The sequence below is a fragment of the Aethalodelphis obliquidens genome, unplaced genomic scaffold (genome assembly GCF_003676395.1).
Source record: "Aethalodelphis obliquidens isolate GAN/ISIS:26980383/991018 unplaced genomic scaffold, ASM367639v1 scaffold71, whole genome shotgun sequence".
NCBI classification, from domain to species: domain Eukaryota; kingdom Metazoa; phylum Chordata; class Mammalia; order Artiodactyla; family Delphinidae; genus Aethalodelphis; species Aethalodelphis obliquidens.
In genome coordinates, this window is record NW_020838015.1 from 5,647,155 (window position 1) to 5,665,517 (window position 18,363).

The 18,363-nt window shown below is 44.2% G+C and overlaps 1 protein-coding gene across 2 annotated transcripts in view; it reads right to left on the minus strand.

Annotated features, from left to right (window-relative positions):
* MAOB (monoamine oxidase B) overlaps positions 1-17,563 on the minus strand; it is a 107,242-nt gene extending 89,679 nt beyond the window's left edge. The window contains exon 1 of one of the 2 annotated variants that reach the window (XM_027091522.1): positions 17,396-17,563. In XM_027091522.1, the coding sequence (XP_026947323.1) occupies positions 17,396-17,441 (46 nt within the window). In that variant the 5' untranslated portion in view covers positions 17,442-17,563. Of the gene's footprint in view, positions 1-6,413; positions 6,539-17,395 lie in introns of those variants that run through there. The other variant, XM_027091521.1, reaches the window with a different exon arrangement.
* Positions 17,564-18,363: the final 800 nt, after the last annotated feature.

An 18,363-nucleotide genomic window follows, 5' to 3' on the forward strand; every position in this document is an offset into this window, starting at 1 on the left:
TGTGAACTTATTAGGTGCAAGCACTGTGCTAGGTGGTGAAAAAGACAGAGTGTCTGCACTCCTGGAGTTTATCCCAGGGAGGGCAGGAAAGGTATAAGACAAGGTGCCACAGGAAGGAAGAACTGGGGGTGCAGTGTAGTTTGTGGGAAAAGCTATCAGATAAGGAGACCCTCCCCCTAAAAAGTAAGTTATAAAATAAACTCTGAAAGATGATCAAGAGTCACCAAAGTCGTAGGTAGGAAGGAGGAAAACGGAGCAGGACCCCATGGTCCATGACCCCCATGTCCTCGACCTGCCTTTTGTCTGTGGAAAAACTTTAGCCAAAGAATAAGTTTAGTCAGAGAAGTGAGAAAATGCAGAAACAAAGGAAAACAGTCCAACAAGACTAACTAATAATAGTTTAGTCATTAAAAATAGTCAAGGACCTTTAAAGTTCCTCCTCAAGGGCTATAGATAATATTCAGAGCCATATTTTTTGAGCTGTCTTATAGATACCAAACCCCCAACAGGTGGAAGAAGTTAACCACATGATGACCAGACTGGAGCCATGACATAAGCAGCCACAATTCTGAGAGCTGGCCTCAAAGATATATGAACGAACCGACCTTGGAACTAAAGACTAACTGTACTTAAAACAATCAAGACCACACTGGTCAGACCACCGCATGACCAATTTCAAGATGACTGTCAGAGCTGACTGTGCTGTTTCTGCATGTGGCCCCCTCCCTCGGCTTATAAAAGTTCTTGCCCCCTGATTGTCAGTGGTGGGGGAGTCGGCCTTTGGACAGGACTCTGCCCTTCCCTCCCACCCCTGCTTGCCGGCCTCCGACATAAAGCAAACTTTCCTTTCCACCAACCTTACCTCTTTATTGGCTTTCGAGAGGTGAGCAGCCAGACCCCACTTTCAGTAACAGTAGGAGAGCTAGGAAGAGATCCACATGAAGAGCAAGTGCAAAGGCCAGAGACCATAGAGAACATGGTAGATTATTTGAGAAGTTGAAGGTGGGCCAGTGTGGTTACACAGTGAACAGAAGAAGTCATGGGAGATTGGGCTTCCACTGTAGGGAGGGCTCAGGTCTGCAGTGTGTCTGGGCCACAGTCATCATTTCGGACTTGATCTTGGGTTTAATGGAAGGTTGCTAAAGGGTCTGAAACACACGAGTAACCTCATGAGATTTATATTTTAGAAAGATGATCCTTTCAGGAGAAAAGTCTGGAAGGATACGTGCCAGGCTGTCAACACAAGTCACCTCAGAAGGGTTGGGATGGGATAAAGGCCGATGGGTAGTTAGCTTTTGTCTTTGAACAACTTTGTTTACATCACTTCTGACAATACATTTTTGTAACTTAGAAACATCAAATTTGTGCTTTCCCCACTAAAAACAAATTATTCTTCCTTTAGTGTAAGAAAGGACTGGATGGATGAACCTTGAGGACATTATGCCAAGTGAAAGAAGACAGACACAAAAGGACAGATAGTGTATGATTCCACTTATATGAAGTTCCCGAGTAGTCAAATTCATAGAGGCAGGAAGTAGTATGGAGGTTACCAGGGGTTGAGCGGAGAGAGGAATGGGGACAGAGTTTCAATTTAGGTTGATGACAAAATTCTGGAGATGGATGGTGGTGACGGCTGCACAACAATATAGATGTACTTACTGCTACTGAATTGTACACTTAAAATGGTAAATTTTACGTTACATATATATTTTTTCACAGTAAAAAAAGGAAAAAGAAAAAGAGTGGACTGGAGAAGGGCTGGACCAAATGACGGGACTTAAACGAGCAGACTCAGAACTATAGCGGTCCCACGTGTGGAACCCCAGGTCTGGAGGGACACGGAGACGGTGAGGTGGACAGATCCAAGCTATATTTTGCAACTAGGACTTTAGGAATAAGAAAAGAAGAAAGTATCTAATATCCAAAAGCAGACCCTGAAACAAGGAGTTGGATGCCACTAGTTTATTTGGGAGGTGACCTAAAAGAAGCCCCGGTAGGACTCTGGGGAGATGAAACAAGGAAGGGAAGGTAGGCAGTAAAGACACAGCATCTAGCAGGCTGTTATTGTGGGCAACTGGGGCTTGATCCCACTCGAGACCTCTGGGAGACTGTGCAGAACATACCTTAGTGATTCCAACTAAGAGGGGATTGGTTGATCATGTCAGTCTTAGGAAGACGGCTGTTCCTGGGGGCATTAACCCGGCCCCACTGCTGTCCTGTCCTGAGTGGAAGCCCTTATGGGTTCCAGTGGCCAGAGAAAGCCCTCAGGCATAGACTTGCAGCACTCAGTAGCCGTAGGTCCCTGTATATGGGAATGGGTGCCGAGGGGAGATGGCGGGACCCCTCCAATGTCTGCTACCAGTGTCAAGGGTCTTGACTTGAAAACTGGTCTGAAGGTGATTCTGTTTCCCAAAACAGGGAACACTGGAGGTGAAGCGTGTAGGTGCTGGCACAGGAGGCTGAAGGAGCAGCTAGAGAAAGAGGAGGGAAGCATGAAACGGTGGGATCATGGGAGTGATGAGAAGTGATGGTTTAAAATGCCTGGTTAACACATAGCACGAGAAGCTGAAAAATCTTAGTGGGAATTCTTCTAGAAAACAGTATTAGTTAAATAACAGGTTATAGGACCCAAACACCCTTATACTGTGCTGTACCACAAGGCTCAGATGCCAGACAGAGGAAACAATACTCAACCAGACAAGTAACAGTGTGAGAGAAATAAAAGCTTTCAATGTGTTTCCACGCTCCATCTATTTCTGACTTTCCACTTCATGTAAAATTGTACAAATCAATACTGCACATACCACCTTATAGGAAGGATATATTTGTGGAGGGAAAAAACCCCTAATATTGCCTTTCTTATATTTACGGAATTATATGTAACCAAGGTCCTTTAGAAATACCAGGCAGATACTGTATTTTTGTTACTATATTTTGCACGTGTTCTTCACACAGATGCAAAGGTTTTAGTGGCAAGATTGAATAAGCTCTCACTTTACAAATTATTTGTAACTTGAAAAATGCAGGCATCACTTTTCATTGTCATTGAGGTCTTCATCCATTGTATTTAAAAAATATTGAAAAATAATGCCAAGAATTTATATATAGAATGCATGATTTGAAGAGTGGTTTAAATTCTAATTGCTCATACTTTTAAAAACCCCTATTTTTCTATGAAAAAGTATTCAAATATCTTAACACACACATATTCATTGGAAATTTACAATTCACTAATGCTTTGAATTTTAGAGATTGGTTTTAAATTTGCTCTCATGCAATCTTTAAACCTATAAATTCCTGTCAAAGGAATTCATCTATGGGAAAGGAAGCCATATTTAAAAAATATCTGTTTACTGAAATACACCTTTTAAAAGAACACAGGAGAAAAAAAATGCTCTCTCATTTCCATCAGCTTCTCATAGTATTCTGTTCACAAATAAAGTCCAGAAATAAAGCAAGCATAAGCCCCAGATGATTTTTCTTTTGCACATAAAATGTTTTTGCCTCGCCTACCTTGCAGTCAGCTCAACCTCTTTGTACTTTTCCGCATTTCTCAGACCTGTCCACTGGAAGCGCAATATTGTGGACCAGCAGACTGATTTATCTACAGAAAACTCATTTCCCTCTGGACATATTCTTCACGAAATCAGAGAGAAAGGAACAAGGGGAGAAAAGCAGATCACAGGCAGTGTATTTTGGATGTTCTGCCTTTTATCGACTAGGGCGACCCATGTGATTTCCTTTCAGATTGTGGCCGTTCCCGCATGCAACCCGATTTCTGACGACAGAAAAGGCATTTGTGATGTTCTCCGTACCCCTCCTAAGCCCAGAAGTATCACACCATCTATGAGTAAGACTAAAAAAGGTAACAGAGGACACAACACCTGGAAACCCAAACCAAAGTTATCTTAGCATCTATTCTAACTTGGTCCAAGGGTGATCTCTTGAAAGGTACACGGAGGTTTCTTTCATTGAAAAGGGACATTTTTGTGCATGCATCAACAATAAACAGGCACAAGAAATGTAATTTAACGTGATTCCTTGTGTGTGCCCGCCTGTGTTAAACTGGAACTGTCTCCTGATTGTTCATTCCTAGCACCTGGCACGTAGAAGGCCCTCAATGTTTTCTCAATCAAAGGCTAGCAGCAGATGGACAGAAAGATTGGCATGCTGCCAGACAAGATTTTTCAGTAGATAGTAAACAGAAGAGGCTGAATCACAGGATTAAAAACTAGCCCACAATTTCCTTTTACAGACATTTCCATAAGTAATGTGCTTCATCTTTTTCCATCAGAGAACAGAATCCTCAAAGTGTCAATGTCATCATAATACTAACAGTCTAGCTCTATAATCTTTGGTTTGGCGGGGCATGGGAAGGACCGGCTCTCTCTCTCTCCTCTCTCTGTTTTGCCGTGGAATGTGACAATGTGTTGTTCCTATTGGACTTTATGTAATGCTGAATTATATATAGCCCTTGCCTTTTTCCATGCTTTTCCAATCATCTTCAAATAAGTAAGCTCGTAGGGAAAGTCTTTCTTTGTCTCCCTGTTGCTCTGCACTGCCAGTCCTTGGGCACCTTGCTTTGGGTCCCCTCCCTATCCTGTGTCCATCAGTCACACACAAGTCAGCATTTGAGGGGTTATCCTTTCAGTGATGTGCGTGCAGTTTGAACAAAGACCTCTGCTTAGAATCTTCAGAACCCAAAGCACAGGATTCCTGCCTTTCTCAATCCAGCAGATGGGCCTTCCCTAAATTTAGACTTAAGTCATCCCTAAACTTGGACTTAATGAATAGCTGTGTCCTCTGCCCAGTTGTAAAACCAAGAGCAGATTACTATTTTTTTAAAGGCATTCATTTTTCTGGCCTTTAAATTGTTTGGTGAATCACACAGAGAATACTATCTCTGGATATGGCGATTCAAAATGTTGCAACTCATTTAAATGCTATTAATGGTCATTTCCAAGAAATACAGTCAAAAGGTTACCTGTCCAAACTCTACAGCACCCTCCCTTGCAATCACGATCGTCTATCCTTCTAGTTCACTCGTTCAAATCCATCTCATATCAATGTCCTTTAACCCAAGACCCTCGATCTATGAACCTTTCCACTCAAATCCTACCAACAGCTCCCTCACAGCCTCACTTTCTCTCTTCTCCTTCTGGGATTCCATCATCCATTTCTAGAATCACTTTCAGTATCTACAATTCCCTATAAGAAATCCTACAGGAAGCTGCATGAAATGGTTGTAGTATTAGGGGAAGAACAGAGGTTGACACCAACAGCACCATTTTGCCAATAACCCAGAATCTGAGCTGGATCCAAAATGGTAGCCTGGGAGAGATGGATGGCTCCTGACCTGAATCGTCTCCACAGACTAGGGGTGTCTGCTTCATAATTTATGCCTTGGCTGCACTGCCACAAATTTCTCCAATAAAGAAAGACATCCACATTTGTAGCAAGTCCAGATCAGAGCCTATGAATCTCACCTCTAAATCAGCACACAGAGTGGTGAGAGAATTGAATTCCCCAGAGCTTGTATGGGCCAGTGTAGTGGTCAGCCTCCACCATCCACCCCGTTCCAAGGACTCTCAGGACACCTAAGAGAGGTTATCCAGAACTGATGAGGCTTACCACCCTCCCCGGCCCTGTTGGCATCTTGCATCCTGGAAAGGGCCAAATCCTTTAATGGCCTCCACCTCCAACTGACTGAAGCTTCGTGGTTAGAGCATCTTGTGATGTGCAGAACAAAAATGCTGTTCAATTATTGTCTGACTAAATTAGGGTCTGTGGCAAGAAGCTTCTGAACCTGATTTGCATATAGAAGCTTTATCAGGGTTCAACACGAGTAAAAATGTAAGTGAAGCAGGATTGGACAGAGGAAGAAGTTGAACTGAAATGCAGTCACAACATAGGCCTCAGTCAATCCTACAGGGGGCTCCACAGCTGAGATGGCCAGGGGCAAGGCAAGGGGGCCAGGCCTCTATATCCCCACATCTGTTGCAGGAAGTCAGCTCCCCCCAGTCAAGGGCAATTTCCAGAGAGGGACTCAGCTGTGAACAAAGCAGCAGCCAACACTCTCAGCAGATGGGGGAATAACTGTCCTAAAGGGGGCTTGGGCAGCCCACTACAGCATCCACTACACTGCCATTTCAAGGCCAACGGCAAGAAGAACAAACCTGAAATTTCAATGCCATGCGTATATTAGAATGTAGATTTAAATTTCAACCACTTAACGCTATATTTTATGGCAGAATATTTGAATTGGCTAATTATCTCTCTAATAAATCCTATCACCAAGTCTTCCTTTGGGTCCTCTGAGGCCCTGAGGTGAGATGCCATCCTCCTCTCCTCTGTGTCATCAGAACCAGATGAACTTATCTTTCTCAGCACACACCACCCCTCAGAGAATTCACCTGTATGTGGCTGCATGCACCTCCCTCTGCTTGGTGTACCCTTCAAAGATGGAAACATGGATTACCCATCTGCATATTCCCACGCCTAGCCCAATGCTTCGTAAATAAGGCACTTGATAAGGGTTTATTGAATGAATCAATCAATCAACGAATGGGCAAACCTGACTTCTTTTTCTCCCCTGCAGAAACAACAAAATAAGAAAACATGTTTGATGAAATGAGGATAACTCATTTGAGTGTATGCCTTTACGTGTGCTTATCATCAGTACTTAACAAGGGCTGTTTCTCTTTAACTGGCATAGCATAAAAGGGCTATTCTGAAAACAATCAACTGTATCTTATAGGACTCCTAAATAAACCAAAATCTATCATAGGATTTGAATGCAAACTAGAGAGGAAATTAAAATGTAAAACATGAAACAGCTGGTTGATCGGCTTTTACAATAGACTGTGGACCAAGGCTATATTCATGTCTTATCTAGACGGGTAAAAATAATCATAGAAAATGGTTTGCTACAGGACTATCCTTTTTTCTTTTCTGCACTGAAACGCAACAGAATTATCTAATTAATGATCTCAAACTTCTAGAAGCACAGGATAATGGTATTCAAAAAATTATAAAGCGCTATAAAAATATATAAAGACCTAGTAAATCATGGTAGGCATAGAGCATTAATTGCAAAAGTGGTTTGCCTGCATGTCGTAGAGAGCAAGAATTACTTGCCACCACTGAAATTTTACAAGACTAAAGATCATTTACAAAACCTAGCACATACAATTTCATTAAATTACAACACTGAGCTGGTGAAGAATGATGGTTTTCTCTGTGCTGTGTCAGAGAGGGAAAAATACTGGTTTCCTAGTGAAGTAACTAAGAAGCCCATTATTAAAATTCCACCTTAAACTGATGAAACTTTCTTGGAGTGACAATTTTGTAATCATTACTAAATGCCTTAAAAGGATTCCCAACACTTATTTCTAGGAATTTCCTAAAGAAATAATCAGAGTTATGCACAAAGGTTTGGGTATAAGGATATTCATAATAGCTTTGTTTAAAATAGCAGAAATTTGGAAACAACACAAATGTTCAGCAATAGAAGATTGGTAAATAAATATAATCAGATGAAATAATATAAAGTTATCAAGATCGTATAGAAGAAGAGCATTTAAGACATGGTTAAACATTCATAATATGTTATTTATTTAAAAAGAACTACCAGCGAGTGCAGTAAATACAGTAGATGGTTTGCAAAAAGAAAATATAGGTGACAATAGTAACAGTGGCTGTTTTGTGTGTAGGGGGGGAATCAATTATAGATGATTTTCATTTTCTTTCTGTCTCTTTCTGTAACTTACAGATTTTCACAATAAATATATATTATTTCTGCAATTCACCTTATTAAAAAAATGTTCCCACATCTCCAAAAAAATTCCTTAAGCTGTAAATAACCAAGAAGGAATGTGATTTCATCTTTCATTTACATCAGTGGCCTTTCGTCCTAAAAATTTTCGAGGAAACTTTGGTTATTAATTTGATTATTAATTCTTCACTTTACCCTAAGTTATCTGAAAGGGAGCCGTGTTGGATAACAAAACTTTTCCAAAGAGCGCGTTGCTTCAACTGGAAAATAACCCAAAGAAGGGAGATAGAATTAAACATAATTATAAAGAAACAATTTAAGACAGAAACACAACTGGGATCACAGGAATAAAAAGTAGCTCCAATTCCAAAAGATGAGGTCAGGATTCCAAATTCACTATAAAAGAATCATTGGAAATGTCTGCAAGGTAAACGAAAAGGGGGGATTATTTAGGCTGGAAGGAGAGCAAATAAAACTAAGGACCTAGAAGGACACCTTCACTGTTGTGGAATTCTGATAAATGTTGATGATGATGATGAGTCCAGAGTGAAAAATGGCCCAGGTAAGGGATGAGATGACATGAGATCAAGAGTGTAAACTTCTGACATGAGGTTGAAATTAACTAGAACGTGACATTTAAGATGCCATTAAAAGGAGGCTATGGTAACATAACTAACATTTGAAAGGCCAGACCTACCTGAACTTGCTTTCTGATTTTGCCCTCTCTCTCACAAAACAACAAGTTTCAATGACAGCTTTTATGTTACAAAACAGGATGAACTATTCAGTTTGTGTTTGAGATTGCCCAAGATGTGTGTTTGTCATTTAGTAAGCTGGGTCACAACCCTTAGGAAGAAAACCTCTTTGATCTTATTTTTTTAAAAAAGGAAATTTAAAAATACAGTCAAGTCCTTCCATTTCAACTCTAAAACTTCAGGGGGGAAATACTATTTTTTGTGATACTTCTTTTCTGGGCATGTTCTCAGCAAAATAGAAAAAAGGAGAGTGTACCATTGAAATACTTCTTTCCATTCTTGTCTCCCCTCCCTTTCTCCTGCAACCTTCCTTGAGCTTCAGGATAACTCAATTCATTATACACAGCTGATCACCTCTCAACCTATTCCTGAATTACTACCCATCTTTTGGCTGCCCTGGCTCTCGGGTTGCCCTCTTTCACCTATCAGGCACACAACTGCCCATCTTATCTTTATAGTAAAAATGGTCAATGCTTCCTTCTTTCCAACCACGGAAAAACGTAACCAACTCACTTTGCTTTTCCTTGCTTGATACTGCCCTCCTCCTTCTAATTTTATTACCCATTATCTCCCCATCCTACTAGTCTAGACTTGCCTCTATATTATTCCTCCCATCTTTAAAGCCTCTCTCTTCTTCTCTACCGACCCCAAACCTTAACTGTTCTTCAGGAACTGTTCAAATTCCACTCCTTTAAGGAGAACTTCTCCAACTCCTGGGGTCTTCAGTGATTTCCTCTATCTAACTTAGTTCTTGGGTCCCCCAGTACAGAACTCAATTATTATTATTATCATTTTGACCACGCCGCGTGGCATGTGGGATCTTAGTTCCCGGACCAGGCATCGAACACGCCCCCCCCCCCCCTGCAGTGGAAGCGCGGAGTCTTAACCACTGAACCGCTGGGGAAGGCCCCAGAACTCAATTATTTATTATTTCTAGTCTTTTCTTATTGCCTATATGTGCTGCTCTTGTGTCTCCAATTGCATTTTAAGTTTTCTGAGGGTAGGAACTTGGTTTTCTGTAGTGCCTTTGTTTACTGAGTTAACCGAGGAGACTGAAGATGGACCCATTTTGTGAACTTGAAATCCCAGACCAGGGATTGAACCTGTGCCCCCTGAAGTGGAAGCACGGAGTCCTAACCACTGGACCACCAGGGAATTCCCTAGAACAAACATTTTTTTAGCTCACGAGGAATTTACGGGATTTGGATGGTCAAAGTCAGGAAAGAATTTTATACCATTCTCAAGGGAAATAATGACTTTTATTCAGAAACAGTCCTAAAACGCTAAGCCCAACAAATTTGGGGCCTTTGCCAAATGGTAATGCTGCATTTTTCACCTCAGCAAACTTCCAAAGTATTCTGTTATGGGGACAAGAACACTCATTCTGAACAGGGCCTCTCAATTTGGCTCACTTTTTGGACTTACAAGCGGACTTCCCCACCGCTAACCCCTTTGGTAACCATAAGTTGTTTTCTATGTCTGTGAGTCTATTTCTGTTTTGTAAATAAGTTCATTTGTATCATTTTTTAGATTCCACATATAAGTGATATCATATGATATTTGTCTGTCTGACTTCACTTAGTATGATAATCTCTAGGTCCATCCACGTTGCTGTAAATGGCATTTTCATTCTTTTTTATGGCTGAATAAGATATATATATATATATATATATATCACACCTTTATCCATTCATCTGTTGATGGACATTTAGGTTGCTTCCATGTCTCGGCTATTGTAAATAGTGCTGCTATGAACATTGGGGTGCATGTATCTTTTCGAATTAGCGTTTTCTCTGGATATACGCCCAGGAATGGGATTGCTGGATCACATGGTAACTCTGTTTTTAGTTTTTTAAGGACCCTCCATACTGTTCTCCATAGTGGCTGTACCAATTTACATTCCTATCAACAGTGTCTCCATACCCTCTCCAGCATTAATTGTCTGTAGACTCTTTAATGATGGACATTCTAACTGGTGTGAGGTCAACTACTCATTGTAGTTTTGATTTGCATTTCTCTAATAATCAGCGGTATTGAGCATCTTTTCATGTGCCTGTTGGCCATCTGTATGTCTTCTCTGGAGAAATGTCTATTTAGGTCTTCTGCCCATTTTTGGATTGGGTTGTTTGTTTTTTTAATATTAAGCTGTATGAGCTGTTAAACCAGCTGACTTTCAAACTTTGATGCCATACATATCAGTTGTATTACTCAGTGTGTATGTCTTTTCCATTGTTCCAGCGTGAACAAATTGTATCAAAACAAATTCTAAGTTATTGTTACAGAGGAAATGGCTGCTCTGATGATGGGCAAAGGTTAAGAGGCTGGAACTAACTGCTCCTGCAGTGACATTTTCTCTGGGAGCAGAAGAAATCAGCAGCGGTAGAGCATAGAGGTTAAGAGCATGGCGTTAATTGTGATTTCACCACTAACCAGCTGTGCCACCTTAAGCAAAGTTGGTAACCTTTCCATGCCTTAGTTTTCTCATCTAGAAAGTAGGGATAATACTTCAAAAAGCAGTTTAAAGGGTTAAAAGAGAAAATGCATGTGAAGTGCTTGGAATGGGGCTTGGCATCTGGCAAGCACACCGTAGACCTTGGCTATTATTGTTAATCAGGCTGACAACATGGCCACTAACCACTAATGGATCTGAAATGGCAGTGTGCCAGTCGACTCCACTGTCAAACCTTGGGTTGAGGGGATGGCTAGTGGCTGTGCATGTACACACCCTAACACACACACACACACACATACACACACACACACACTCATGGAATATTATCTTGTCACAGGGATGCTGCTTCGCAGCCCTACTTTCTTGGCTTGTATGTGATTTACGAACTCAGACGATATACGAAAGTCAGCAGCTAAACTGAAAGAAAAATCTTAAACTCCAATTATTTTTAATATATATTTAAGAGATAAACATGTCAGAAATTCTAAACACAGAACACATTTCTACGCGAAGATTTCGAATTCATTTGGTGCTCAGCAGATGTTAATACTAGGATCACCTCACTGTTACTCAATTTAGCATATAGACAACACGCAAAATGCTGGCTCTTTTATTATTATTAAATAATTAATATTATTAAAGACATAAATAATAGTCCCATTTACTATTGCTTATAATTAAGACAGGAGTCGGGTGGCTGAAAATGAGGACCAGGACAGAATCGGAATAACAGCCAGGCTGGGGTAGTGATGAGATACAGATCTAGTGCTTTTAAAATGTCTTCTGAAGAGGAACACAGTGGGTTTAGTGGCTCTGAAGCCCAAGGTAAGCCTGAGCTCTTCAGGCTCCGCACCAGAGGGAATGAAGGGATGGGGGTGGGGCAGGATGAGGCCGGAACCATGCCCGCGTATATACCTTGCATCCTGTTGCCACCTTATAAATGCCTCACAGCAAGAAAAATGACTGGTTAGTAAAGAGGGAGATGTGATTACACAGAGGTGCCTGCCTCTGCTCCCACAGATTAAAAAACCCTAGGAGCTAAAAAAGATGTCTTTTTCAAAGGGTACAAGCTGACACCATAATGACCGCTGTGTACAGTCCTTCATGTGCATTCTTTCTAATCCTAGCAACAACCTCTCTGCCAATAAAGGCATTAGGAGTCTCATTTTAAAGATAAGGCAGCTGGGGGCTTCCCTCATGGTGCACTGGTTAAGAATCCGCCTGCCAATGCAGGGGACACAGGTTCGAGCCCTGGTCCGGGAAGATCCCACATGCCGTGGAGCAACTAAGCCCGTGTGCCACAACTACTGAGCCTGTGCTCTAGAGCCCACGAGCCACAACTACTGAGCCCGTGTGCCGCAACTACTGAAGCCTGTGCACCTAGAGCCCATGCTCCGAAACAAGAGAAGCCACCGAGATGAGAAGCCCACGCACCACAACGAAGAGTAGCCCCTGCTCGCCGCAACTAGAGAAAGCCCGCCCACAACAACAAAGACCCAACGCAGCCAAAAATAAATAAATAAATAAATAAAATAAATTAAAAAAAATAAAGATAAGGCAGCTGAAGAGCAGAGAGGTGAGGGAAATTTTAAGGTGACACAATAGGTAAGTGTAGGAAGTGGGATTCATAACAAGTCTGTTTGATGTCTGATGTATGCTGCTTAAACATTGCCATACTGCTTCTCTATATCCTGTCCTTGACCAGGATATACAAATTTCCAAGCACTTCTACCCGATTACTATTTTTTAGAACATTCAGGTGGGTCATAGGAGTCCAGGGAAGTTCTCCATCTTTCTTCATCAAAGGTGAGGTGGGGCTTTTACCACTAACATACAGGCCACGTCTGCCTATTGCGTCCCTCAACTCATGATCCTTCGTGAGCCCTCTCTGACGCCCCCGCCCAGGCCACTCCTGCCAACCAGCAACAAGCTGGCCCTCCTGGCCGCGCAGATCACCTCCCAAGTGTTGGTTACCACTTGGAAAGCTGGCTCTGATTCCTCCAGACTCTTAGCCAAGTGCCTGCCACCCTCACATGACCAGATCTCCTCTCTCAAGCCTGGGGGGGAAAAAAAGTTCTCCTTTCTGCTTCAAGTTTCCCTTTTTAGCTTTTATTTTGAGGCTTGAGCAAGAGCCATTCCAGAATTGCAAAAGATAGTTTCCATGGTTCTACCAAACCAAACTTTAAAACCAAGACTCGGAACAGAAACCACATGCTGCTGTCCAGCCCCATGGGGGAAATGCCATTTACTCTGCCAAGTCTCCAGAGATGAGCTGCTCCTCGGGGGAAAGAGATTTCAGGAGGCGTGCATTTATATACCACACACATTTCCAAAAACAAAAAGCTGTTCTATAGTTGCCTTGGAATTTTGCAAACACTAAAAAAGAAAGTTACATATTAACCAGCTGTACCCCCAGTACACCTGTTTATCCCAAGGGGAGTGATTAAAATTTGCTGACAGCTTTGCAAACTATCAGAGAATGACCAGAATGACCAGAATGTCCCAAGTTTAATAATTAACAAAGTTAAAAAAACAGAGTCTAATTCAGACTCTTTTATTTTTTTTAATTTTTATTTATTTATTTTTCTGCAGTACGCGGGCCTCTCACCGTTGTGGCCTCTCCCGTTGCGGAGCACAGGCTCCGGATGTGCAGGCTCAGCGGCCATGGCTCACGGGCCAAGCCCCTCCGCAGCACGTGGGATCTTCCCGGACCGGGGCACAAACCCGTGTCCCCTGCATCGGCAGGCGGACTCTCAACCACTGTGCCACCAGAGAAGCCCCTAATTCAGACTCTTTTAAACCACTGTGTCAGTCACCGACTAATCCCCAAATTCTGATTTTACCACTTTTCCCATTCTCAATATGATTTGGCAGGACATGCAAAAGGATTGGTAGTGAATGGATGTGAATATCAGATCCAATCAACTGCTGCTTTGTTGGTGTAAAGTTAAAGTTCATTAATTCAACTCATTTTGAGTGCTAACTGGGCCAGGCAGAGCTCTGGAGCTGGGGTTAGAGGTTCTCAGGGAGAAAAAGAAACACCTCCCCGGGCTCCAGAGGCTTACAGCCTAGTGGAGAAAGATATTGAACTAGAAATGACATTAATATATGAACAATGAAAAACTCATGGAAAAGAACAAGATGGCAGAGGAAAATTAAACAAAGGCATCTAATCCCATTTAGAGGGATTTGGGAAGGCTGCCCCGGGGAAATGACATCTGAGCTAAGATCTGAGGTTAACTAAGTGTTTTTCAGTTTCTCAGTTTCCTATCTCTCTCATCAAATTATAAAGAATGACTGTAGGGCTTCCCTGGTGGCTCAGTGGTTAAGAATCCACCTGCCAATGCAGGGGACCAGGGTTCAATCCCTGGTCCAAGGAGATCCCACATGTTGCGGAGTAACTAAGCCTGTGCGCCACGACTACTGAGGCCGCGTGCCACAACTACTGAAGCCCATGTGCCTAGAGCCTGTGCTCCACAACAAGAGAAGCCACTGCAATGAGAAGCCCGCGCACTGCAACAAAGAGTAGCCCAGCTCCCTGCAACTAGGGAAAGCCTGCGCGCAGCAATGAAGACCCAACGCAGCCAAAAATAAATAAATAAATAAATTAGTTTTTAAAAAAGATTATTATTATAAAAGAAAAAAGAATGACTGCAATATCTTCCTCCCAGTGGAGGAGGGAAGCACGCCCTTGTCCAGTTCTGTCCCAGGCATCCTCTCTTCTCTTTCTGCTCTTGGTTTGGGTCATTTCATGGACTTAAGTGGCTTCAACTAAAATGTCTCTGTCACACAACTCTGTCAGCCCAACTTGTTCCTTGCACTTCCAGCTGCTAGACATCTCTCCCTGGGAGTTCACCCAGCACCTCCAACTCTAGATGTCGCATCTTTCCCCCAAGCCTGTTCTTCTTTTTGCATCACCATATTCCTGTCACTTGACACATGCCACTCTGTGAATGAAAAATCATCAGTGGCTGTTCACTGACCTCAGAAGGAACTAAATCTTTGTGGGATGACATACAAGGCTCCCAACCCACCTTCGTAGCCTGGTCTCTCACAAGTCCCCCCAACACTCCACACTGAAGTTCTTATGTTTCCTAAGCATGAGAACATCTCACATATTTGTGATTTTATATAAGCTGCTCTTTAGCTTCAAATACTTTCTTCATCTAGTCTCCTGGTGAATTCCTATCCATTCCTTAAGATCGACTTCAAGTGTCACCTCCTCTGTGAAGTCTGCCCAGATATTCTCAGGCAGAGTTGGACACGCACTTTGCCTAGAACTTCCTGCTACTAAGGCATCTATCATAGGTCATTAGTTTTACTTGTTCATGACTCTGCCTTCTGCCTCAGCGTGTGACTACCCCAGGGGCAATGGCTCTGCCTAATTCACCTTTCATTCCCTTTGGGATAAGATGTGGGACAGGAAGCAAATGTTCCTTGAATGAATGGATAATGAATTAATGAGTGGACCCCTCTTGTGACACCTGCCGCTTTCTACCTTGTATTGTCTTTGCCTGGATACCTCACCTCCCTTCCTGAATGGACAAATCTTCCAGGACGAGAACAATGTGACCCATTTTTGCATCCTCTACCGCAGCTGGCCCTAATGCCTACTGTTTGAATAAATGAGCAAAACTCTTGCAAGACCTTGTGTCATACATATGTCAGACTTTGCAAAGCCATTTTCACACACATTGCTTCACTCACCTTTCACAAGAACCTTGTAACCTAGCTATGACTAGTTGGTGTTATCCTCATGTAGAACAATGCCTATTCTATGTAAGGTTCTTGAGAAAAGGCAGATCTACTCACCAGTCCCTTGTTTGGAGAGTTTGGGGGTCAGAGTAGAGATTCATCACTGTTGGAAAAAATAGCTAAAACCTTATCTATCTTTCCTATACGAGTCTAACATGAATAATTTGAGTGAGCTTGAAGGTTTGGAGTATGAATCAGAAAGGCCAAAATAAGAGGGAAAACAGAAGAATCTGAACCCGTTAGACATAGTTTGGGCAAGAAAAGGACTTTGGGGACCTAGAAAGAGAGGCTTCAGCTTCCCTAAGATGGGGCGCTGTGCAAGGCAGCGTGGAGGCGCACCTAGCGATATTTTCTAAAACACCTAGGTAGATATGATTTTGAGTCCAAGTTCTTCTAGGAGAGAAGATGTCAAAAATACTGAAAGACAATGGCATCTATATAGCCTTAGCCTACCGCAGCATGCTGTTGTGCTTATGTACCTGTGTACCTGCAGCTCCGGCCACAGAGCCTGGCATGGGTGAGCTCAGGAGGAACCGGGCAGACAGAAGTGGTAACCCCTGAGATCTGACTCAAAGGTGAGGTAGGCTGGAGTGGAAGAGCAGCACCCAACGTCCAACACCTTGGTTTCTTCACCTGGCACAAGGGAGTCAGAGCACCTCTGCCCTGCCCGCCCCACAGGGAACAAGGTGGAGCCCCGCTCCTGAGATCTGGTTAGGGCACATTTTAGCCAACACATTCACGGGTTGCGGAGGTGTCCTAATTACGGCTCAAGCACCAGGAGGTCCTGCGGGTTCGGCCAAAGCATCGCCAGGGGTCTGTTAGCCAGGCTGTTTTGGAAGCATTGCTTAGTTCCACTGACTCCATCCCATAGGATCCGCCTGACCCTCCTGAGAGGGTGGGTTCCCCCACTGACCCCATCCCTCTTCTGGCTTCTGTTTTTTTGGGGGCCCTGCTGTGTGCACGGCCCCTCTCCCTGCTTCTCCCCCCGTGTCTAAGAGGGTAGTTTCTGTCCCCATCCCTGTTGGGCTTCTTGGCCACCGCCACTGAGTGGGGGGAGGAGGGAATGAGAGGAGAAGAGGCACTTGACAAGAAGGCCCTGCAGCCCCAGGCAGACACATGGCAATCGTGGAACCACAAAGAATCAGGGTGAGGAGGGTCGTTGGTAATCGACTGCCCCAGGGTCCAATCCTTTCTGAACTGGGAGCTGTTCAAGGTCGTTTTCCTGGTTCCGGAATAACAACACGCAGTGGTGCACGCCTGCTCCAAGTAAGGATGTAGAGTGTCCAGGTCAGGCTGCAACAAAGTGACTGACCTTTATGCCACCCCCTAGTAAGGCTCTGTCCCCTGCCCATTTTCTTCCCCCGCGATTTGAAAATTCCAGCTAGCTCAGGCTTGGCAGCTGTCCGGGGGAAAGTTCAAAGTCCAGCCCCAGACCTTCAACACATTTCCAGCCCTCGGCTTCTGTCCAGGGGCGCACCAAATCCTTCCCCCGAGGGAGGATTCCGTGTGCGCGCTCGGGACCCTATAGATCCCCTCGGGCGCACGGAGGGTCTAGGGTCTCCTGGCGGCACCCCGCCCCACTGCCGCCCTGCGTGCCTCCCTGGGCGGCCACTTGTCGGAGCCCGGGAGGAGGAAGGAGGGCGCGCAGCCGCCACTGACCTGAGATGCCGCCCCCCACCACGACCACGTCGCATTTGCTGCTCATGTTGCTCGTCCCTCTCCGGGCCACCTCGGTGCCAGCTGCTCCGGTGTCTGGATCGCGGCCCCCGCCCGCTGCGCTGCCCCCGCGCACTAGCGCCTCAGCCGAGCGGCTATATTGCCGGCCGAGGGCGTCGGGTCGCGGAGCCCCGCCCGCCCGCCTACGCGCCGGCCTGGTTGGAGCGCACCGCCCCCGACCCCGCCCGGAGCTCCGCCGCTCAAACCTGGGGAGGGCGGACGCCGGAGCAGAGAGGTCACTTAGGGCCTCCAAGAGTCCATGCCCGGAACCACCACCCTTTGGCCTTCTGCGCTGCACGGTATTTTCCCATCAGCATCCCTGGTGCGCTGTTCAGCTTGGGGCTGGGAGAATGGCAGATTGGGTGTCTTCCTCCAGCACCCCAGTGACTCCCTGGAAAGGAGCAGTAGAGGGAATAGCAAACAGTAAATGAGGGCTTTTCTGGTACCAGGCACCGTACTAAGCATTTTACATGCGTAATTCCCAGTTAAACCTTACAACAGCCCATTTTACAGATGAGGTAAGTGAGATAAAGTAGTTAGCGAGGGGCAAAGGCAAGATAAAAAGCCAGAAATAATGCTTTTCTAAAAAGCCAGGAAGATTCCAAGACCCACCTTGATCTACCACACAGTATTGCCATTACCTTGGCATATACTTGAGTGGGATTGCCAACCCCTCTCACCTGCTTCCGAATACCCACTCCTTTCCCCACTCTCCCTGCCCTTATGCCCACGGTGAACTCAAGCAGGTTCTTCCCTAGTATTGCAAATGCAACACCTAAAGTTTATCTTAAAAAGTCTCATGTTTGCAAGTGATCAAAACAGCCAGCTGCTCCTTGAGCAACCCAGTGTGTCCCTTTGTGGGAGCTGCCGAGGCAGGAAGCCAGGAAATTGGTGGTGTCAGGGTGAGGCCT